The sequence below is a fragment of the Panthera pardus genome, unplaced genomic scaffold, assembly GCF_024362965.1.
Source record: "Panthera pardus isolate Hobbes unplaced genomic scaffold, ASM2436296v1 HiC_scaffold_1, whole genome shotgun sequence".
Lineage (NCBI taxonomy): Eukaryota > Metazoa > Chordata > Mammalia > Carnivora > Felidae > Panthera > Panthera pardus.
This window is the reverse complement of record NW_026526654.1, coordinates 7,058,491-7,084,586: the sequence shown is the minus strand read 5'-3', so window position 1 is coordinate 7,084,586 and position 26,096 is coordinate 7,058,491. Positions and strand designations below refer to the sequence as shown.

General features: G+C 36.0%; 1 protein-coding gene across 1 annotated transcript; it reads left to right on the top strand.

Annotated features, from left to right (window-relative positions):
• The first annotated feature begins 303 nt into the window (after positions 1-303).
• Positions 304-1,230, top strand: LOC109257154 (olfactory receptor 56-like). Its single transcript, XM_019433113.1, has one exon. It carries the CDS (start codon positions 304-306, stop codon positions 1,228-1,230), a length of 927 nt encoding a protein of 308 aa, XP_019288658.1.
• The last annotated feature ends 24,866 nt before the right edge of the window (positions 1,231-26,096 follow it).

Here is a 26,096-nt window from a genome sequence, read left to right as displayed (position 1 = left end):
AAAAATAATATATTTACATATTTAATTCAGTATAAATATTCGTGAAATAACAGTACTTTACTAGTTTTATGTATTTACCACATGTCTGATATCATACATTCTTAAGAAATATTCAATAACAAGAGAAGTAAAACTGGGCTAAGACAATGTTTAAATTAAATTTTATATAAATATATTTGATATTGCAAGACTAAGAGATACAATGGAATTAAGACATTGTAAAATGAGGGTGTTACCAAAATGGATAGAGGGTCTAAATATATTTGTAAATTCTATCCAGGGTAATGAATTCAGAGGGAGAGAATGGAAGGATGGATCAATAGAACCACTGGAACTGATTTTATTCTTTTGGGGCTGTTTCACCACATCCAGGCCCCAAAGGTTCTCTTCACTCTCATCTTCCTGGTTTTCCTTGCAGCCCTTGTTGGCAATGTAATGATGATGATTCTTATTTGGTTTGATTCTCGCCTCCATACTCCTATGTATTTCCTTCTCAGTCAACTCTCCTTGATGGATCTTTTATATAGCTCTACTTTTGTCCCAAAGATAGCCATTGACTTTTTGTCTGGAAGAAACAGCATTTCCTATATTGGTTGTGGAATTCAGCTTTTCCTCTTCATGACTATTGTGGGAGCAGAGTGTCTTCTTCTGGCAGTAATGGCTTATGACCGTTATGTAGCTATATGCCGCCCCCTCCATTACTCAGTACTCATGTGCCCCATAGTCTGTGCATTCATGGTGACTGGCACATGGCTAAGTGCACTTCTCAATGCCTTAATCCATGTTATCTATACTCTGAGTCTCCCTTACTGTGCTTCCAGGGAAATCCATCATTTCTTTTGTGAGATCCCAGCACTCCTGAAACTCGTTTGTGCTGACACTTCTCTTTATGAAAATGGCCTTTTTGTCAGTGGTGTTCTCTTTCTCCTTTTGCCAATATCTGCCATTATGGCCTCTTATGGCCAGATTGTTTCCACTGTTTTGGGATTAAGAGCAAACTTGGGGACAAGAAAAGCTTTGGCAACCTGTTCTTCTCATATAATTGCGGTGTCTCTCTTCTATGGAACAGCCATCATCAAATATTTTCTCCCCAAAGCCTATCACACTGCTGAGCAGGACAAAGTGGTCTCTGTCTTCTACACTATCCTTACCCCCATGCTCAACCCCCTCATCTATAGTCTACGAAACAAAGAGGTGGCTGGAGCTCTCAGGAAAGTCCTGGGAAGATGATTACCTTAATAAATTGATAAATGTTGATAATAGTAGATGAAATGACAGATCTTGTTTGCAGAAGGATATTACTACAACAGAGACAGGCAATATACAGAAAGTAAATGCTACTTGTCTGTAGACACTTCATGGCCAATTTCACTCTATCTTTGGCACACTGCTAATGGAGCAGAGCACTGTTATGCCTCATATAATCTTTCAAATTTATTAAGCAAAATGCTGTAAGTTAGAAATAAACCAGTCAGCAATCAATATAAAACATAGCTGTTTTTATTGTCTTTATTTTTGTATTAAACAAAAGGAAAATGTGGACCCCATGTGACGCTGACCCCATACTAAGTTTTATACTAATTCTTCCTAAAAATATTAACATTGTGAAACCCTTTCTTATGCATGTGTACTATGATAAAATTCTTGTTTTGAAGCATAGGGAAAAAATAAGAGAGACAGTGTCAAATCAAGAAACAAAATTTTAATTATAGAGGACAAACAGGTGGTTACCAGAGGGCAGGAGGTGGAGGGATGGGTTAAATAGATGATGGAGATTAAGCAGCGTACTTGGGGTGATGAGCACAGGGTGATGTATGGAAGTGTTGAATTACTATATTGTATACCTGAGACAAATATAACACTGCATGTAAACTAACTGGCATTAAAATAAAAACTTAAAATAAAAAAAGAATCCTATTTTGGATTTTTTTTTCATATTGCTTTTGCCCAAGTATTATTTCAGGTCTTCATATTTTCTTATATATTTAACTGGTTTATTATCTTTAATTAATTATTAATTAATAATGCATTATTTTTTATTTTTTAATTCAAGTATAACAAACAGCGTTATATTAGTTTCAGGTGTATCATTTTTTTAATATATGATTCCAGGCATGATTTTTAAAAATATTTATTTTTTTTTTTTTTTGAGAAAGAGAGAGAGTGAGCAGGGGAGGGATAGTGAGAGAGGGGGACAGAGTTTCTGAAGCAATCTCTGTGCTGACAGCAGAGAATCTGATATGAGGCTCAAACTCATGACCCGTGAGATCATGATCTGAGCAGAAGTCAGATGCTTAAACAACTGAGCCACCCAGGTGCCCCCAGATGTATCATTTTAAACAATTTACTTAAAAACATCCCCTCATTATTTCTCTTATGCCTTAATCCTATGGCCATAAATTACATGTTTGAATTACTATAACTTTGTAACAGAGATTTTTCTTACCCCTTCATAATGTTTGAAAACCCATTTAACTACTGTTTAAAATTAGAAGTTGTCACATACAAATATAAATGCTAATAGAAAAATCCCTAGGTTTTGAAACAAGGGATCTATATTTGTCCATGGACCATCAGATGAAACTAACTACCCCTATGTTCTTCAGTCAGGAAATCAAGTGGCTTTCTATCATTGGCCACCCTTCTCATATGTACATTTTTATTCATGTGTTAGCAAACAGAGTTTTCTAGAGCTAAGTTTGCTATAAATTTTATAGAGAAATATTTACTATTTCCTTAGTAATAATTAATAAATATATATAATTATATATATACAATTAATATATATGTTGAATGCTAACATATATACAATATAAATGTTTTGATACCTACATATGGAAGGGTAAAGTTTTACATAAATTTATAATCCACTCATCATTGTGAATTCTTTCTTGCTTTGCTTATTTTGTCCAATTGGTTAATTTAAAAACGTATTTTAATTATATTTTACCAATAGTGAAAAACTTTTAAAATACATTTTCTACATTTTAAAGTTGTTTTCTTTGTTCTTAATCTTCATAGTTGAGTGTTCATACTTTTTGACTGAGAAAATATTTTTCCAGCAATGAGCATATTAATTTTTTATCTGCCAAATGAGAATAGCATTTATTATTTCCTGCTGCCTTATTGTATTTAATGTGTTAAAATTCAGGAATACAGGAACAAAAGTATTAGATGACTAAACTAGTAAATCATAAGAGTATATTGTGCATATGAAAATAGTTTGTAAACTGGGAACTCTCAAACCAATGGTGAAATGAGACTCACATGTATATTGTTATAAGAAAGCTTATAGAGTGAGAATATTTATAATAATTGGTTATAATATTAGAGCTTCCTCAGTAATAGATGATTGGTTAAAAGTGGTTGCTTCATGGGGTGCCTGGGTGGCTCAGTTGGTTAAGCACCAACTCTTAATTTCGGCTTTGGTCATGATCTCAGGGTTTGTCAGTTTGCCACCCATCTTGGGCTCTGCACTGACAGTGTGGAGTCTGCCTAGGATTCTTTCTCCCTCTCTCTTTGCCTTTCCCCCATACTCTCTGTCTCTTAAAATAAATAAATAAACTTTTTTTTAAGTGGTTGCCTCATGTCAACTTGTGGGAAAAGTTTGTTTCATTTATGATTTTCAGAGGAATTTATAAAAAGTGGTCCATGTTATGTTTGTGGGGTTTTTTTTTTGCATAATAAATTAAATTTTGTTTGTATGGCTTAATTGGTTTTGTCTGCTCAGGTAATTTTCAAGTCTGGTATCTATTTGTGTTTGATTTTAGAAAAGGGTCAGATTCAAATATGGGCATTATGCCACCAAAAATTAAGTTTCAGGTTATTACAAAGAAATAGATTATCTCTAGATAAAATCAATGTGTGCTCAAAAGATTCTTGCTCTATCCATAACTTAGATATAAAGAGAAAATATCAAATCCCAAGGAGATATTGCTGAAATTAAACTATCAGTTTATAATCACACTGTAAGGTGAATACAAGGAAAGATTGTATGCATTCATGCTTAATGGTGCAGACATTTAATTGTATTAAAATTATTGATGAATAATTATACTTCAAGTCATATCACGTAGGACAACCAGAATATAATAAATCTTCAAAATGAGATTTATCTCTCTGCAAATCATTTTTTTTAATTTTAAGGATTTTACTGATGAATTATTTGTGTTTTGTGATTCCTATTCTCTGAGTGCTGATAGGAATGCTTTTGTTCTTTATGTTTCATTTTGTTTTGTTTTGTTTCAAATATTGATTTAAATTCCAGTTAATTAACACACACTGTAATATTAATTTCAAGTGTTGAATTTAGTGATTCATCACTTACATACAGCACCCAGTGCTCATCACAAGTGTCTTCTTTAATACCCATCACACATTTAACCCATTGCCCACCAAACACTCAAGAAACACTCAGTTTGTTCTCTACAGTCAAGAGTCTGTTTTATGATTTGCCTCTCTCTTTTTTCCCCTATGTTTATCTGTTTTGTTTCTTAAAGTCCACATATGGGTGAAATTCTATGGTATTTGTGTTTTTCTGACTTATTCTGCTTAGCATAATAGTATCTATCTCTATGCATGTTGTTGAAAATTGAAAGATTTCATTTTTTATGCCTGAGCAATATTTCACTGCATGTGCATGCATGTGTGTGCATAGGCAGAATACATGAATAGACATTTTTCTAAAGAAGACATACAGATGCTTAAGAGACACATGGAAAAATTCTCAACATCACACATTATCAACAAAACACAAATAAAAAGTACAATGAGATATGACCTTACATCAGTCAGTTGCTAAAATTAACAACACAAGAAAAAACAGATGTTAGTGAAAATGCAGGGAATGGAGAATCCTCTTAAACTGTTAGTCAGAATGCAAACTGGTGTAGTCACTCTGGAAAACAGTATGGAGGATCCACAAAAAGTTAAAAATAGAACTACCCTACATCCAGAAATTCCACTACACTGTATTTCCCAAAGGAAACAAAAATATTGATTTGAAGATGCACAATTAGACCAATGTTTATAGCAGCACTATCAACATAGCTAAATTATGTAAAGAGACCAAATATTTATTTTCATCTTATAATATGCTATTTATCTAGGTACAGTTTGACTGAGTCCCACTTGTTTTTATATATTGTTTGAACTCTTTAGTCCTTATATATGTAACTATTACATTAAAAGTTACTATACTTTTACCTAAAGGATACAAAAATACTGATTCAATGGGATACATGCACCCTGATGTTTATGGCAGCTTTGTGAACAATAGCCAAATTTAGGAAATATTCCAAATACCCATCAACTGATAAATGGATAAAGAAGTTGTAGTTATTCAGTGATTAAAAAAAAAAGAATGAAATCTGGCCATTTTCAATGACACATGTGAAGCTAGAGACTATTAGGCTATGCAAAGTAAATCAGAGAAAGACAAATACCATGATTTCACTCATATGTGGAATTTAAGAAACAAACAGATGAACATAAGGGAAAGGAAAAAAAAACAAGAAAGAGAGAGACAAATCATAAAAGAAACTCTTAACTATATATAAACAAATTATCTTCATCTATTCATCAGTTGATGTACATAAGCAACTAATACCTAGGCAAGGCAAAAACAACACAGAAAAAAAAAGAACAAATGAATGAATGAATGAATGAATGAATTAAAATAAAACAGAAAGAAAGAAAAAACCCCACAAAACTATAGGCCAATTTCCCTGATTAATATTGAGGTAAAATACCTCAAAAATTATTAACAAACACACATTAAAAAATTCATTAAAAGTATTATTCACTAAAATCAAGTGGGACTTATTCCAGGGATGCCAGAATGGCTAAGTAATCACAAATCAATGTGATATACCACATCAATAAAACAAAGGATAAAAATCATATGATCAACAGATTCAGAAAAAGAATTTAACTAAACTCAACATATGTTCATGATTAAAACTCAACAGAGTTGGCTTAGTGGGAATAAACCTTAACATAGTAAAGGCCATATATCTGAGACCACAACTAACATTTTACTCAATAGACATAAACTGTGAGCTTTACCAGTAAGGTTAGGAATTAAGACAAGGATGTCCATTCTTGCCACTTTCATTCAACAGTACTGGAAGCCCACCACAGAAATCAGATATGAAAAATAATTTAGACCATACACATTGGTAAAGAAAATGTTAAACTGTTACTATTTGCATATAACATAAAAACTTCAACAAATAACTGCTAGAAGTAATGGAATAGTTTAGTAAAGTTGCAATACCACACACAGTACACACTAATAATAAAGTAGTAGAAAAAGAAATTAGAAAACAATTTAATTTAAATCCACACCATCCCAAATAAGACTAATAGGAATAAACTTACCAAGAGATAAAATATCTGTACTTGGAAAAGTATAAAACATTGATGAAAGAAACTGAAGATGACACAGACAAATGGAAAGATATTTAATGCTCAAGTTGTGACAGAATTAAAGTCTGTATAACATGAAACAGTCTACAGCAACAATGCAATACCTATGAAAATACCAACAGCATTTTTCACAAAAATCAAACAAATAACACTAAAATTTGCATCAAATCACAAAAACTCCGAATAACCAAAGGAATCTTGAGAAAGAAAAACAAAATTCAAGGTAACACAATTCCACATCTTAATATATGCTACAAAGCTATAGTGGATAAAACAGTGTGGTGGTGGCACAAAAATAGACACAATGAGTGAAGGGGAGTAGGAGATACAGGCTTCCAGTTATGTAATAAATAAGTAGTTTAAATAAAAGGCACACTAAAATAATATAGCCAATGACATTGTAATAATGTTGTACAATGAAAGAATTTACATACTCTTCTGGTGAACAGAGCGTAACATTAAACTTATTGAATCAGCATGTTATACACTTAAAATGAATGTAACACTGAATGGAAACTACTCTCAAGTAAAAAAAAAAAGACAGAGATCATCAAAAGTTTAAAAATAATAAGTAAAACTCTACATTGTATATAATAAACTGACTTTATAAAGTTGCAACTAATTTCAAATCAAAGGGATAATGACATTTCAAGCTAGTGGTAATGAAAAAAGAGTTATACTAATTTTTGGAAAATACTTCAAACCAAAGAATATTACAAAGGGTCAAGGAAGGCATTACAAATGTAAAAACAGATCAATTTTCCAAGAAATAACAGTCTTAAACACTTATCCACCTAACTGCAGAATTGCATATCCCAACCTGGTAAAACTGAAAGAAAAAGAAAAAAAAATGGAGACAAATACTGGTAAGACTGCAAGGAAAACTAAACAAATTCACTATTATGGTTGACGTATTCAACACTACTCTTTCAATAAACAGATAAAGCAGGTAGAAAATCAATTAGAATGTAGGCGACCTAAACGCCACCAATAAAATTGATCTCATTGTTATTTATAGGATATTGAATAGATTAAATACCTATTCCTCTCAAACTCCTCCAACAATTTTTGAGAAGGAATAAATGCTCCCAGAAACATTTTAATTAACCCACTATTACCCAAACCATACCAGAAGGCCACAGAAAAAGATAATTACAGGCCAATATAACTAATCAAAATGGATGCAAAAAATGTTCAACAAAGTATTAACAAACTCAATTCAGCAATACATTAAAGGGTCCACACCATGACCAAATGGGATTAATTCTGGAAATGTAAGGATGTTTCAGCATTTTCAGATCAATCAACAGGATACACCACATTAACAAAATGGTGGCTAGACAGTACATGATAGCAGTTGAGTTGGCAGAGGAGAAGGGAGACCCTAAGCTTGTCTTGTCCCTTGAACACAGCTATATAGTTGTCAAATCTTGTTGAACACACAAACAAAACAAAAACAAAAACAAAAACAAAAAACAGCTTGAGGTCTGAATGAACAAACATTGCAAGACCTTATGTAGACAGAAGACCACCATTTGAAAGGTAGGAGATGCAGAGAGTTCACCTGGAGACCTATTGTTCTGGGTCTGGCCATGGGGAGCAAGCCAGCTTAAGAAGCCTACCACAAATGAGTATAAGCAGCAGAGGTAAAACCTGAAGTTTTAGCAGTCCGCTTCCCTGGGGGAAGCGCCTAGCTTAAAGGTGTTCAAGTGGAAAAGCAGGGTACAATCCCAGGAGTGACAGGGTAATCTGAGGATTCCTTGGGTCACAAGAAAGATGGGTCATACCAAGTGCTGTCCTGTTTCCAGGAATAAGACAGAAACTCACTCCAGCTGAGGGTGCAAGCAAGGGTGCCCACTTTCCATTCTGTTTTGACATAAACTCTGAACAGAAGTGCAGTCACACCACTGCTTGTTTCATACAGTCCTGCAAAAGTATAGTAAGACCCTACCCCAGAGGAAGAGTGGGGGTCCACATGGTGGGTATTCCTAAAATTTGGAGTTTTGAGACTCAGTCATGTGCCTAAAATAAACACACACACACACACACACACACACACACACACACACACAAACAAAACAAATGTGGACACAGTCTTGGTGAATGTGTGGTTCTGACAGAAACTGAGGACACAAGAAGGGTGATTGTTTTTCTGTAAGGTTTCACGGCACAGATATTCAGCTCCTGAGCTATAGAGCTGGACCAGACCACATTCCTTCTGCTTTTCAGAGCTGAAAGCCTTCAGGGAGCAAAACAGCACCACTTATTGGAAACGGGAACATTTATGCCAAACCCCATTCCCCTGCACCCAGGAGATGCATTTCCACTGAAATAGGTCAGCCTGAGAATGAACACAGCAGGCCCCTCCCCCTAGAAGACCAGCACAAACAACTCCTTTGCACCAAGTCCAAGATCATATTTCTGCTCTAGGGGAAATAGGATCTAACTTCCATTTTACTTATATATAAATAAAAAAAATAGTAATAATAAAAGGGATAAAAGGAATTAAAAATAATACATGAAAAAATATTAAAAAGTATATTTTTAATTTATTTTTTGTTTTATTTTATTTTATTTTATTTCATTTTATTTTACTTTATTTTTAGATCCAGATTCCATTATCTAGACCAAAACACTCAGGATCTAGTTTTTTGTTTGTTTGTTTCTTTATGCTTTTTGCTTGCTTGTTTTTAGTTTAGTTTTTTTTTTTTTCCCTTGGTCTGTGGGTTCTTTACTATTTTTTATTTCTTTGGTATATTCTTTTCTGGACAAAATGACAAATGGAGAAATTCACCCCAAAAGAAAGAACAGGCAATAGAACTCATGGACAGGGATTTAATCAAGACTGACATAAGTAAGATGTCTAAACTAGAATTTAAAACCATGATTATAAGAATACTGCCTGGGGGCACCTGCGTGGCTGAGTGGGTTGAGCATCTGACTTCAGCTTAGGTCATGATTTCGTGGTTTGTGAGTTTGAGCCCTGCATCAGTCTAACTGCTGTCATCACAGAGCCTGCCTAGGAGTTTCTGTCTCTCCTCTCTGTGCTCCTCCCCCACTTGCACACTCTCTCTCAAAAATAAATACAAAATTAAAAAAGATATATAATACTGGCTCAAGTTAAAAACAAACAAACAAACAAACACAGAAGACAGCAGACAATCTCTTTCTACAGAGATAAAAGAACTAAAATTTAGTCAGGCTGAAATTAAAAATTCTATAATCAAGATATAACCCCAAATGGACGTCATGACAGCTGGAATGGATGAAGCAAAGCAGTGAATTGGTGATATAGAAGATTATAGAAAATTATGAAAAATTATGAAATTAATGAAGCTGAAAAGAAGAGGGATACAAAAGCCAAAGATCACAATACAAGACTCAGAGAACTCAGCAATGTATTAAAGAAGAATAACATTTGTATCATAGGAGTCCCAGAAGATAAAGAGAGAGGAAGGGACAGATGGTTTATGTGAGTAAATTATATCTGGGGAAGGACACAAACATCAAATCAAAGAAGCACAGAGAACTCCCATTAAATTCAGCAGAAATTTAACATCACCAAGACATATAATCAAATTCACAAAATATTAAGACAAGGAAATAATCTTGAAAACAACAAAGAAAAAAGTCCTTAAACAGCAAGGGAAGATACATCAGGCTCACAATGGATCTGTCCACAGAAACCTGGCAGGCCAGAAAGGAGTGGCAGATGTTTTCAACATGCTGAATGGGAAAAATATGCTGACAAGAACTCTTTATCCAACAACACTGTCATTTAGAATAGGAGAGATAAAGAGATTTCCAAACAAACAAAGACTAAAGGAGTTTGTGACCACTAAATTAACCCTGCAAGATATTTTAAGAGGGACTTTTTTAGTGGAGGAAAAAAAAAAAGAAAAAAAAGGACAGAGCAAAAGACCAAAAGCAACAAAGACTAAAAAGGACAAGAGAATATTACAAGAAACACCAACACTACAGGCAACTCAATGACACTAAATTCATATCTTTCAATAATCATTTTGAATGTAAATGGACTAAATTCTCCAATCATAAGACATAGGGTATCAGAAGGGAAAAAAAAAAAAGATCCATCTGTATGTTGCCCACAAGAGACTCATTTTATACCTAAAGATACATGCACACTGAAAATGAAGGGGTGGAGAACCATCTATAATGCTAATTCACATCAAAAGAAAGCCAGAGTAGCCATACTTATTTCAGACCAAGACTTTAAAACAAAGACTGTAACATGAGATAAAGAAGGGCATTATTTCATAATTAAGGGGCCTATCCATCAAGAGCTAAAAATTGTAAATGTTTATGCCCCTATCTTGAAGACCCCAAATGTATAAATCAATTAATAACAAGCATAAATAAACTTGTAAATAACAAACATTAATAATAACAACAACAATAACAGGCGACTTTAACACCTTACACTAATGGAAAGATTATCAAAGCAGAAAATCAACAAGAAGACAATGGCTTTGAATGACACACTGGAACAGATGGACTTAAAAGAAACATTCAGAACATTTCATCCTAAAGCAGCAGAATATACATTCTTCTCAAGTGCACATGGAATACTGAAGAATTCTACATTTAAAAAGAGTTAATACCTATTCTTCTCAAACTGTTCCAAAAAAATAGAAATGTATGGAAAACTTCCAAACTCATTCTATGAAGCCAACATTACCTTGATTCCAAAACCAGACAAAAGCCACAGTAAAAAGGAGAATTACAGGCCAATATCCCTGATGAACTTGGATGTAAAACTTCTTAACACAATACTAGAAACAGTACATTAAAAGATATATTTACCATGATGTAGTTGGATTTATTCCTGGGCTGCAGGGCTGTTTCTGTATTTGCAAATCAATCAATGAGATACACTTAATAAAGAAAGGATAAGAACCATATGATCCTGTCAATAGAGGCAGAAAAAGCATTTGACAAAATATAGCATCCATCCTTGATAAAAACCCCAACAAAGTGAGGATAGATGGACCATTCCTCAACATCATAGAGGCAATATAAGAAAGACCACAGCTAATACCATTGTCAATGGAGAAAAATAGAGCATTTCCTATATGGTAAGGAACAGGACAAGGATGTCCACTGTCAGCATTTCTATTTAACATAGTACTGCAAGTTACAGCCTCAGGAAGAAGACAAAAAAAAAAAAGTTTCCTCAAGAAAGTAAAAATAGAACTACCCTACAAAAAAACAGTTACACCGTTAAGTGTTTACCCAAAGGATACAAAATACAGATTTGAAGGGGCTACATACACCCTAATGTTTATAGAAGCAATATCAACAATAGCCAAACCATGAGGAGATCCCAAATGTCCATTGACTGATGAATGGATAAAGAAAATATGGTGTATATATATGTTGTATACATAGATGCATATACATCTATGTACATATACATACATACATACATACATACATAATGGAATAATAGTCATCAAAAAGAATGAAATCTTTCCATTGACAATGACATAGATGGAACTAGAATATTTTATGTTAAGTGAAATAAGTCAATCAGTGAAAGACAAATACCATATGATTTCACTCATATGTGGAATTTAAGAAATAAACCTGACGAACATATGGGAAGGGAGGAAGAAAAAGAAGATAGGGAAAGAGACCACAGGAAACTTTTAACTATAGAGAACAAACTGAATGTTAATGGAAGGAAGTAGGTTGGAGATGGGCTAGATGGGTGATTGGTATTAAAAAGGGCACCTGTTTTGATGAACACTGGGATGTTTTATGTAAGGATGAATCACTGAATTCTTCTCCTGAAACCAATATTGCACTTGATGTTAACTAACTAAGATTCAAATTTAAAAATAAAGAAAGTACATGATTATCTCAATAGATGCCAAAAATCAGTTGAAAAAAAAATCAACATACATTTGTAATAAAAAAAAGTATTAACAAGTGGGTGTAGATATAGCATACCTCAACATTACAAAGACCATCTATTTCAAGTCCTTATGTAACATCATACTCAACTACGAATAGGTGCAATGTTTTCCATTAAGGTTAGGAACAAAATAAGGATGGTAACACTTGCCATTTTTATTCAATATAATATTGAAAGTCCTAGCTAGAGTAACTAGGTTAGGTCAATAAATAAAAGGCATACAAATTGCAAAAAAGTAAATGAAACTGTCACTATTTGCAGATGACATAATTTTATATACAGAAAACTCTAAAGCCTCCATAAAAAGAAAAAACTTTTAGAAGTAATAAATTTGGTAAAGTTACAGGATGCAAAATCAATATGCAAAAATCTGTTGAAATTGTATTCATTAACAATGAACTGTAAGAAAAGTAAATATAAAAATCACATTTAAAATTTTATCAAAAAGAAAAAAAAAAACTCTAGGAATAAATTCAACCAAGGAAATTAAAGACCTGTACAGTGGAATCTATAACACATTGGTATTATAAATTCAAGAAATTACTAGTAAATAGAAAGATATTCCATGCTCATGGATTAGAGGAATTGAAATTATTAAAATATCCATATTGCCCAAAGCAATATATACAGTCAAATCGATCTCTATCAAAATTCCAATGTCATTCTTCACATAATTAGAACAAATAATTCTAAAATTCTATGGAAAAACAGATGATCCCTAATAGCCAAAATAATCTTGAGAAAAAATGATTAAAGGCATCACACCCCTGATTTCAAATGATGTAATTGAAACAGGTATGGTATTGGCATAAATAGATACATAAAAGAGTAGAAAAGAATGGAGTTCAGAAATAAACACACACATATATTATTATGACATAGGAACCAACAATATACAATGGAGAACATTTCTCATCAAGAAATGATGCTTGGAAAATGGATAGACCTATGCAAAAGAATAAAATTGGACCAATATCTTAAACCATACACAAAATTTAATTGAAAATGGATTAAGTATTGAATGGCTTATTGGGCCAACATGTGGAGAAGTAGGGGAATCTGTACTTCCCATGTCTCTCAAACAAAGAAGTGTTGAAGCCAAATGACTTTGAACTCCAAGAGTCTGGGGGGAAAAGAGAATGAATCTACTTGGAAGAAAATGAGACAACTTGAGAAACCATAGGTGGGTGATAGCAAACTGGAAGAGATAAAACCAGCCTCATAGGCATGGAGGGGAGGGATCCCCTTCTGCAGAGAGACAAAGGGAAGAAAAAGAGTGGCTGGGGAAGTGTAGGACTGTATCTTGAGAAGAGAAAAGCCTCGATCTGGGAGTGAGAAGGAACCTATCTCTAACTGCAAGGCTTTATTCAGACAGGGGCCGGCTCCCTGTTTGCACACCTGGGGAGGAGGGGAGTCAACTCTGGGTTCAGTGGTAGAACAGGGTCACAGTCCACAGAAGGGGAAAGCAGTCCCCTCCCTGGAGGGCAGTGCAAAAGAACAAAGCCTGCCTGCATCTGCCACCCCTGGGCTCAGTGGCTGAGTTGAGGGCACAGTCCACACTAGTAGAAAGTGGCCCTTCCCTGGAGTGCTGTAGGGCAGAACAAAGCCTGCCTGTGTCTGCCACCCTCAGGCTCCGTGGCTAGGTAAAGGACGCAGTCCACAGGAGGAGAAAGTGGCCCTTCCTTGGAGCCTTGTGGGAAAAGACAAAGCCTGCCTGAATCCACCACCCCCTGGCTCAGTGGTGGAGTCATTGGTGCGGTTCTCAGCAGGAAAAGGTGGTCCTCCCTGAAGTGTGGTGGCACAAAGCCAGCTGAGACCACTTATCGAGCTTCACAGAGAGGCGCTTCTCCAGTACCAGAGTGCACAGAGCAGGACTTTGAATTCCAGACAAACGCTGAGCCAGGGAAGTCACTGGAGTGAGAAGGACTGCCCCATCTGGAACCGTGACACAGTCAGGACAACACAAAAGGACTCCACCAGGTCGTGGAGAAGAGACTGGGGGATGGCCATTTCCCATCCCCCACCACCACCATCAAGGAGGTGCCTCAGGGATCAGTCCTGGGGCCCATAGTGGAGGTGGGACCAACCTATGCCAAACCACACCACTCAGTGCTGGGTAACTTCATATCTGCAGGAACCAGATAGATGCTGTGCAACCAGATGGCTGCATCATCCAGACCAGTGATGCTGCATAGCGTGGATTAATGCCAGGACAATTCTTGTTATTTAAATATATTCTCCCTTCCTATCCCTTCCCTCCTCTAGGCTAGTTACTCTGGTTGTTGGTTTGTTTAAGCAGACATGTTTAATCAATTCCCTAGATACATGTTCTACATCTCCTTCGGTGCTTTCCTTACTCTCTGGAATAATCAAGTCACATAATTTCTCTGTCTGGGTAACTTTATCTTAATTTTTCCCCTGGCCCCCTTCTTTATTTTCCTCTCTCTCTGTCTCTAGATTGAGCCATTTAGTCTCTATGCCCCATTAATGTTTATTTTATCATTGTCCCTGCCCCTGTCATTTCTCTGTATGTATGTGCTCTTCCATCAGCACTGCCTCCTCCCTTTTCTTTACTTGTAGTTGGTGTTTCTGTTGTTTTTTTTTGTTTTGTTTTGTTTTTTTGTTTTTTTGTATTTTGGACTGTTTTGTGTCTGCGTGTGTGTGTGCGTGTGTTTTGTCCATTTGTTTGTTTTATGTGTATATATGTTTTTGTGTCATTGTTTCCTGTTTGTTTGTTTGTGTGTTTATTTTCTTTTCCAGGACTACTTCAAGAAACAAATCAAAACACACCTCATGGAGGGTCTGAAACATCACTATGAATAGAGAAATAAAATAACCAAAGGCACAACAACAGAGAGCAAGTAAAACTCTAAAAAACACCTGCTAAATTGCCAGGCCATGGACAGTGTGTGACCCTCTCTTTAATATAACAGTGCTTACAGAGGCAGAGCACATAAGAAACTTTTAAAACTCATAAGGGACAGAAAACTAGGCAAAATGACCAAATGGAAGAATTTCCCTCAAAAGAAATTCCAGGAAGAAGTGAGAGCTAAATAATTCATCAAAACAGATTTAAGAAATATAACTGAACAAGAATTTAAAATAATGGTCATAAGATTAATCATTCGGCTTGAAAAAGGCATAGAAGACAGAGCATTGATTATTGTAGAGATCAAAGGACTAAAGAATAGTCATAATGAATTAAGAAATGCTATAAATGAGGTGCAAAATAAAATGGAGGCTGCCACAGTGTGGATTCAAGAGGCAGAGGGGAGAACAGGTGAATTAGAAGATAAAATTATGGATGGGGCACCTGGGTGGCTCAGTCGGTTAAGTATCCGACTTCGGCTCAGGTCATGATCTCACGGTTTGTGAGTTCAAACCCCACGTTGGGCTCCGTGTGGACAGCTCAGAGCCTGGAGCCTTCTTCAGATTCTGTCTCTCTGCCCCTCCCTTACTTGCTCTCTGTCTCTCTGTCTCTCTCCAAATATAAAAAATAAAATAAATTAAAAAAATTTAAAAAAAAGAAGATACAATTATGGAAAAAGAAGCTGAGAAAAAGAGAGATAAAAAAAAAATCCAGGATCAAGAGGGGAAAATTAGAGAACTAAGTGATGCAATCAGACAGAACAATGTCTGTATCATAGGAATTCCAGAAAAAGTACAGAAATAGAAAGGGCCTGAAGGAGTACTTGAACAAATCATAGCTGAGAACTTCCCCAATCTGAGGAAGGAAATAGGCATTGATATCCAAGAGGCACAGAGAACTCCCTTCAGATGTAACCTGAACTGATCTTCTGCACTTCATATCATAGTGAAACTGGCAAAATACAAGGATTAAACGAGAATTCTGAAAGCATGTAGGGATAAACAGGCCTTAACATGCAAAGGTAGATACATAAGGGTAGTAGCAGACCTATCTACTGAAAATTAGCAAGCCAGAAATGAATGGAAGGAAATCTTCAATGTGATGAACAGGAAAAATATGCAGCCAAGAATCCTTTGCCAGCAAGTCTGCCATTCAGAATAGAAGGAGAGATAAAAGTTCCCCCAAACAAACAAAAACTGAAGGAATTCATCACCACTAAACCAACCCTACAAGAGATCCTAAGGAAGATTCTATGAATGAAAGGTTGCAAAGACCACAAAGGACCAGAGACATCACTACAAGCATGAAAGCTGCAGATAACACAGTGACGCTAAACCCATATCTTTCAGTAATAACACTGAATGTAAATGGACTAAATGCTCCAATCAAAAGACATAGGGTACCAGAATGGAAAACAAAAACCAAAACAAAACAAAAAACAAGACCCATTTATTTGCTGTCTACCAGAGGCTCATTTCAGACCTGAGGACACTTTCAGATTGAAAGTGGGGGGATGGAGAACTATCAATCATGCAGCTGGAAGTCAAAATAAAGCTGGAGTAGCCATACTTATATCAGACAAATTAGGCTTTAAATTAAAGGTTGTAACAAAAGATGAAGAAGAGCATTATATAATAATTACAGGGTCTATCCATCAGGAGGAACTAACAATTATAAATGTCTATGCACTGAATTTGGGAACACCCAAATATTTAAAAAAATAATCACAAACATAAGCAATCTTATTGATAAGAATGTGGTAATTGCAGGGAATTTAATACTCCACTTACAGCAAAGGGCAGATAATCTAGACACAGAATCAGTGAAGAAACAATGGGCCTGAATGATACATTGGATCAGATGGACTTGACAGATATATTTAGAACTCTACATCCCAAAGCAGCAGAATATACTTTCTTCTCAAGTGCAAATGAAACATTCTCCAAGATAGGCCACATTGCAGCCCTCAATAAACATAAAAGAATTGAGACCATACCATGCACACTTTCAGATCACAATTCTATGAATCTTGAAATCAACCACAGGAAAAGTCTGGAAAACCTCCGAAAGCATGGAGGTTAAACAACATCTTACCAAAGAATGAATGGGTCAACCAGGCAATTATACAAGTAATTAAAAGGTATATGGAAACAATTGAAAATTAAAGTACAACAATGCAAACCCTTTGGGATGCAGCAAAGGCAGTCCTAAGAGGAAAATACATTGCAATCGAGGCCTATCTCAAGAAACAAGAAAAGTCCAATACAAAATCAAACAGCACACTAAAGGAACTAGAAGCAGAACAGCAAAGCCACCCCAACCCAGCAGAAGAGAAATAATAAATATCAGAGCAGAAATAAATATTATAGAATAAAAAAAAACAGTAGAACAGATCAATGAAACTAAGAGTTGGTTTTTTGAAAAAATAAAGAAAATTAATAAACCTGTAGCCAGGCTTCTCAAAAAGAAATGAGAGAGGACTCAAATAGATAAAATCACAAATGAAAATGGATTTATTACAACCAAACCCTCATAAATATAAGCAATTATCAGGGAATACTAGGGAAAATTATATGCCAACAAAATGGACAGCCTGGAAGAAATGGACAAATTCCTAAACACCCACTCACGACCAAAACTCAAACAGGAGGAAGTATAAAATTTGAACAGACCCATAACTAGTAAAGAAATTGAATCAGTTATCAAAAAATCTCCCAAGAAATAAGAGTCCTGGGCCATATGGCTTCTCTGGGGAATTCTAGCAGACATTTAAAGCAGAGTTAATAGTTAATACCTATCTTTCTCAAGCTGATCAAAAAAAAAAAAAAAAAAAAGAAAGAAAGAAAGGGAAGGAAAACTTCCAAACTCATTCTATGAAGCCAGCATTAATTTGTTTTCCAAACCGGACAGAGACCCAGCAAAAAAAGAGAACTACATGCCAATATCCCTGATGAATATGGATGCAAAGTTCTCCACATGATACTAGCGAATTTTCAATTCAACAGTAAATAAAATGTATTATTCACCATGATCAGATGGAATTCATTCTTGGGCTGCAGGCCTGGTTCAATATTCATAAATCAATCAATACAATATATCACATTGATAAAATAAAAGATCAGAACCATATGGTCTTGTCAATAGATGCAGAAAAAACATTTGACAAAGTACAACATCCTTTCTAATGAAAACCCTTAAGAAAGTTGTGATAGAAGGAATATACTTAAACATCATAGAAGCCATTTATAATAAGCTCACAGCTAATATTATCCTCAATGGGGAGAATCTGAGAGCTTTCCCCCTGAATGAGGAACACAACAAGGATGTTCCCTCTCACCACTGGTGTTTCACATAGTATTGGAAGACTTGGGATCATCAATCAGACAACAAAAGGAAGCAAAAGGCATCAAAACTGGGAACAATGAAGTCAAATTTTCACTTTTTGCAGACGACATGATACTCTACATAGAAAACCTGACAGACTCCACCAGAGTCAGCTTGAACTGATACATGAATTCAGCAAAGTTGCAGGTACAAAATTAATGTACAGAAATTGGTTGCATTTTTATACACCAATAATAAAACAATAGAAATAGAGATAAAGACACTGATACCATTCAAAATTGCACCAAGAAACATAAAATACCTAGGAATAAACCTAACCAAAATTGTTAAAGATCTGTATGCTGAAAATAATAAAAAGCTTATGAAGGAAATTTCAGAAGACACAAAGAATTTGAAAAAACTTCCATGCTCATGGATTGGAAGAATAAATATTGTTAAAATGTCAATACTACCCAAAGCAATCCACACATTCAATGCAATCCCAATCAAATTTGCACCAGCATTCTTCTCAAAGCTAGAATAAGCAATCCTAAAATTTGTATGGAACTACAAAAGACCCTGAAGAGCCAAAGTAATATTGAAAAAAACAAAAACAGGAGGCATCACAATCCCAGGCTTTAGCCTCTACTACAAGTTGTAAGAATCAAGACAGTATGGTATTGGCACAAAAACAGACACAGAGACCAATGGAACTCAACACTTCTCCAAAGGCAAGGGAATTAAAAAGAAAAATGAACTATTCAGACCTCATCAAGATAAAAAGCTTCTGCACTGCAAAGGAAACAATCAACAAAACTAAAAGCAACCGACGGAATGGGACATGGTATTGGCAAATGACATATCGGATGAAGGGCTAGTATCTAAAATCTATAAAGAACTCACCAAACTCCCCACCCAAAAAACAAATAATCCATTGAAGAAATGGGCAGAAGACATGAATAGACACTTCTCTAAAGAAGACATCCAGATAGCCAACAGACACATAAAAAGATGCTCAATGTCAGTCATCATCAGGGAAATACCAATCAAAACTACAGTGAGATATCACCTCATGTCAGTCAGAGTGGCTAAAATGAACAGATCAGGAGACTGTAGTTGCTGGCAAAGATGTGGAGAAATGAAAACCCTCTTTCACTGCTGCTGGAAATGTAAACTGCTCCAGCCACTCTGGAAAACTGCAGAGGTTTTCCTCTGAACCCCAGTGGATGTTCTTCAAAAATTGAAAATAAAACTATCCTATGACCCAGGAATAACACTGTTAGGAATCTTCCCAATGCATAGAAGAGTGCTGATGCATAGGGGCACATGTACCCCAATGTTTATAGCAGCAATTTCAACAATAGCCAAATTATGAAAATAGCCTAAATGTCCATCAACTTACAAATAGATAAAGAAGATATGGCATATATGTACAAAGAATACTACTTGGAAATAAGAAAGAAAGAAATCTGGCTATTTGCAGCAATGTGGATGGAACTAGAGGGCATTATGCTAAGTGAAATAAGCCAGGCAGAGAAAGACAGATACCATATTTTTTAATGCATATGTGGATCTGGAGAAACTTAACGGAAGACCATGGGGGAGGGGAAGGGGAAAAAAAGTTACAGAGAGGGAGGGAGGGAAACCATGAAAGACTCTTAAGCATTGAGAACAAACTAAGGGTAGATGAGGGTGGGGGAGAGGAGAAAATGGGTTATGGGCAGGGAGGAGGGCACTTATTGGGATGAGCACTGGGTGTTGTATGGAAACCAGTTTGACAATAAATTATATTAAAGAAAAAAATAAGACTTGAATGTATATTAGAACCCATAAAACTCCTGGAAGAAAACATAGACCATAAGCTCCTTCATACTGTGCTTGTCTATATACAGGCAAGAACAAAGTGAATGTAGAATCTGACTCAAAAGGCAATGGCAACAAAAGCCAAAATAAAGAAATGGGATGACATTAACCTAAAAAAAGATCTGCACAGTGAAAATATACATGAAAAATTAAAAGGCACCCTTCTGAAGGGGAGAAGATATTTTCAAATCAAAGATAAAATAAAGAGTTAATATCCAAAATTCAATTTGAAATATACAACTTAATAAGGTAACAGATAATCTAATTAAAAATGTGCAGATTATCTGAATAGACTTTTTTTTATTAGGAAGTCATACAAATGGTTAACAGGCACATGAAAAGAAGCCCAGTGTCACTAATCATCAGGGAAAATAAAATTAAATCCACAAAAAGGTATCAACTTTTGCTTATCAGAACGGCTATGGCCAATGGGATAAGAAATAACAAATGTTGCAGAGGTTGTGGAGAAGAGGAAACTCTCATTCATTTTTAGTGGGAACAGAAATTGATGCAGCCAATATGCAAAACAACATCAAGGTTTGTCTCAAATTTCTCAAAAACTTAAAAAAATGCTATATGAACCCATTATTTCAATTCTGAATATTTATCTGAATAAAATGAAAATACTATTTCAAAATGTTATATACAATCCTACATATTTTATAGCATTATTTAAAATAACCACGATATTGAAACAACCTACCTACTCATGAATGGATGAATGAATAAAGAATCTGTGGTATGCACACACACACACACACACACACACACACACACACAGTGTGACATCTGCCACAACATGGATGGACCTAGAGTCTATTATGCTAAGTGAAATAAGCTAGATGGACTTCTTTTCACTCCTATGTGGATCCTGAGAAACTTAACAGAAGACCATGGGGGAGGGGAAGAAAAAAAAAAGGTTAGAGAGGGAGGGAGCCAAAACATAAGAGACTCTTAAAAACTGAGAACAAACTGAGTGTTGATGGAGGGTGGGAGGGAGGGGAGGGTGTGTGATGGGTATTGAGGAGGGCACCTGTTGGGATGAGCACTGGGTGTTGCATGGAAACCAATTTGACAATAAATTTCATTTTGAAAAAAAGAAATAAGCTAGATGGAGAATGTAAAATATGTGATTTTACTTATATGTGGAACCTATTAAAACAAATCCAATTAAAAATTAAAAAAAAATACAAAACTAATAGATTGGAAAAGAGATTGGTAGTTTCCACAAGGGAGAGGGATTGGCTGAAATAGATGGAGGATCAAGAGATACAAATTTTCAGTTAAAAATCAGTTAAGCCATGGGGATATAATGGTGACTATAGTCAAAATCATTGCATTACAATATTAAACATACTCAGAAAGTAAACCTTAAAATTTCCCATAGCAAGAAAAAAAATATAGCTTTTTATTGTGACAGATGGTAACTAGATTTATTGTGGTTATCATTTCAAAATTTATGCAAATGTGGAATCATTATGTTGTATACCTGAAAATAATATAAAGTTGTATGTCAATTATATGTCACCAAAAATAATAAAATACTTCTAAATAAATTAATAAATGGTACAAAAGATTTGTACATGAAAACCATAAGATATATATGAAGGAAATAGAAAAAGATACTTACAATGGAAAGATATCCCATATTCATGGGTCATAAAAGTTGAAATTTTCTACATTAATATTATCCAAAGCCACCTATATATTTAGTGCCATCTATGAATATGTCATGCATATATTTAATCTCTATTGAAGTACCAGTGGCATATTTCACAGAATTAAAAAAAAGAATTATAACATTTCTATGGAATTACAAAAGACCCTGAATGTTTAAAGTAAATCTAAAGAAAGTTGTACAAAGATGGAGGCATCACACTACTTGATTTCAAACTAGTTTACAAAGTCATAGTAATCAAAACTAGATGGTACTGACATTAAGATGAACCCAAAATCAATGGAAACATAATTGAAAGCCAAGAAATAAACCCATGTGTATATGATTAACTAGTATTTGACAAGAGAGCCAAGAGTACTTAATGAGGAAAGGGTAGTCTCTTAAATGATATTCTGAATCCTAGATATGCACACACAATTCAATTAAATTGGACCTCCAATTATGCCACTCACAAATATTAACTGGAAATAAATTAAAGATTTTAAGCTAATCTGAAACCTGAAACCATGAAATTCCTAAAAGTAAATAAAGCACCTTGACATTGATCTTGCCAAGAATTTGCTGGATATGACACCAAAAGCATAAGAAACAAAAGCAAAAAACAAAGAGTAGGCCTGCATTGAACTAAAAAGTTTCCGAACCACAAAATAAAAATCCACAAAATTAAAAAGAAGCCTGGTGAAAAGAAACGGTATTTATAAACCATATATTTGCAGAGGAATTAATATGTAATATCTATATAGTACTCCTGTAATGCAAGAGCCAATACAAAATAGCCCAATTTAAAAATGACAAAGGAAGTGAATAGTCTTTTTTTTCCTTGAGACGACACGCAAATAGCCAAAAAAGTACATCAACATGTAAATTTGAATTAAAACAACGGTGGGATATCACCTTACACCTGTTAAAATAACTATCATCAAGCACATATAGCAAGTTCTGGCATTGGTATGGAGAAAAGGAAAACTTGTGCAGCACTGATAGTAATGTAAATTGTTACAGCCACTATGAAAACAAGTATCAAGGGTTCTTAAATAATTAAAAATAAAACTATATGGGAAGATGGCGGCTTAGGAGGACGCTAGGCTCACTGCGCGTCCTGCTGATCACTTAGATTCCCCCTACACTTGCCTAAATAACCCAGAAAACTGCCAGAAGACTAGCAGAACTGAGTATCCGGAGCTAAGCCCAGACGAGAGTCCAACAGAAGAGGGTAGGAAGGGTGGAGAGGCGGTGCACACTAAATGGACTGGCGGGAGGGAGCCGGGGCTGAGGGGTGGCCTGCCGGCAAGCAGAGACCCCAAGTCTGGCTTGCAAAAGAGGAGGGGCCGGAGGGAGTGTGTTCCGACAGCAAGCGGGACTGGACACCTGGAAGGTTATGAGCTAACAGCTCTGCTTGGAGAACGGGAGGGCTGGAGGACAACGGGAGGGAGAGTTGTTGAGCCCTGGACGACAGAGCTCAGCTTGGCGGGGAACAAAGGCGCTCGCCAGCGCCATCTCCCTCGCCCATCCCTCAGCCAAAATCCCAAAGGGAACCAGTTTCTGCCAGGGAACTTGCTCGCACAGCGCCAACACCCAAGCTGTGCTTCTGCAGATCTGTCCCTCCGGCAGGTCTGACTCCCTCCCGGTGCCACAGGGCCCCTCCCGAAGCAGATCTCCGAAGGAAAAGCGAGCTGAGCCTGCCCCTCCTGCTCCTGTGCACCTTGCCTAGCCACCCCAGCTAATACACCAGATCCCCAGCACCACAAGCTTGGCAGTGTGCAAGTAGCCCAGACAGGCCACCCCACCCCACACTGAATCCCGCCCCTAGGAGAGGGGAAGAGAAGGCACACACCAGACTGACTGTGGCCCCAGCGGTGGGCTGGGGGCGGACATCAGGTGTGACTGCGGCCCCACCCACCAATGCAAGTTATTCAAGACAGCACAGGGGAAGTGCCCCTCAGTCCCACACTACTCCAGAGACTCTCCAAAATGACGAAACGGAAGAATTCCCTTCAGAAAAACATCCAGGAAATAACAACAGCCAATGAACTGATCAAAAATGATTTAAACAATATAACACAAAGTGAATTTAGAATAATACTCATAAAATTAATCGCTGGGCTTGAAAACAGTATAAAGGACAGCAGAGAATCTCTTACTACAGAGATCAAGGGACAAAGGAACAGCCAGGAGGAGCTAAAAAATGCTATCAGCGAGCTGCAAAATAAAATGGAGACAACTACGGCTCGGATTGAAGAGGCAGAGAGGAGAGAATAGGTGAACTAGAAGATAAAATTATGGAAAAAGAAGAAGCTGAGAAAAAGAGAGATAAAAAAATCCAGGAGTATAAAGGGAAAATTAGAGAACTAAGTGATGCACTAAAGAGAAATAATATACGCATAATTAGTATTCCAGAGGAGGAGGAGAGAGGGAAAGGTGCTGAAGGTGTACTTGAAGAAATAATAGCTGAGAACTTCCCTGATCTGGGGAAGGAAAAAGGCATTTAAATCCAAGAGGCACAGAGAACTCCCTTCAGACATAACTTGAATCGATCTTCTGCACGACATATCATAGTGAAACTGGCAAAATACACGGATAAAGAGAAAATTCTGAAAGCAGCTAGAGATAAACGTGCTCTAACATATAAAGGGAGACCTATAAGACTCGTGACCGATCTCTCTACTGAAACTTGGCAGGCCAGAAAGGAATGGCAGGAGATCTTCAATGTGGTGAACAGAAAAAAATATGCAGCCGAGAATCCTTTATCCAGCAAGTCTGTCATTTAGAATAGAAGGAGAGATAAAGGTCTTCCCAAACAAACAAAAACTGAGGAATTCGCCACCACTAAGCCAGCCCTACAAGAGATCCTAAGGGGGATCCTGTGAGACAGTACCAGAGACATTGCTACAAGCATGAAACCTATGGACATCACAATGACTCTAAACCCATATCTTTCTATAATAATACTGAATGTAAATGGACTAAATGCGCCAACCAAAAGACATAGGGTATCAGAATGGATAAAAAAACAAGACCCATCGGTGGCTGTCTACAAGAGACTCATTTGAGACCTGAGGACACCTTCAGATTGAGAGTGAGGGGATGGAGAACTATTTATCATGCTACTGGAAGTCAAAAGAAAGCTGGAGTAGCCATACTTATATCAGAAAAAACTAGACTTTAAATTAAAGGCTGTAACAAGAGATGAAGAAGGGCATTATGTAATAATCATAGGGTCTATCCATCAGAAAGAGCTAACAATTATAAATGTCTATGTGCTGAATATAGATTCCCCAAATATATAAAACAATTACTCACAAACATAAGCAACCTTATTGATAAGAATGTGGTAATTGCAGGGGACTTTAACATTCCACTTACAGAAATCGATAGATCATCTAGACACACAGTCAATAAAGAAACAAGGACCCTGAATGATACATTGGGTCAGATGGACTTGACAGATATATTTAGAACTCTGCATCCCAAAGCAACAGAATATACTTTCTTCTCGAGTGCACATGGAACATTCTCCAAGATAGATCACATACTGGGTCACAAAACAGCCCTTCACAAGTATACAAGAATTGAAATCATACCATGCATACTTTCAGACCACAATGCTATGAAGCTTGAAATCAATCTAAGGAAAAAGTCTGGAAAACCTCCAAAAGCATGGAGGTTAAAGAACGCCCTACAAAGAATGAGTGGGTCAACCAGGCAATTAGAGAAGAAATTTAAAAATATATGAAAAAAAATCAAAATGAAAATACAACAATCCAAACACTTTGGGATGCAGCAAAGGCAGTCCTGAGAGGAAAATACATTGCAATCCAAGCCTATCTCCAGAAACAAGAAACATCCCAAATACATAATCTAACAGCACACCTAAAGGGAATAGAAGCAGAACAGCAAAGACAGCCTAAAGCCAGCAGAAGAAGAGAAATAGTAAACATCATAGCAGAAATAAACAATATAGAATCTAAAAAAAACTGTAGAGCAGATCAATGAAA

Coding starts and splice junctions, on each gene's coding strand:
- LOC109257154 (XM_019433113.1), top strand. CDS start 304: ATGGAAGGATGGATCAATAGAACCACTGGAACTGATTTTATTCTTTTG.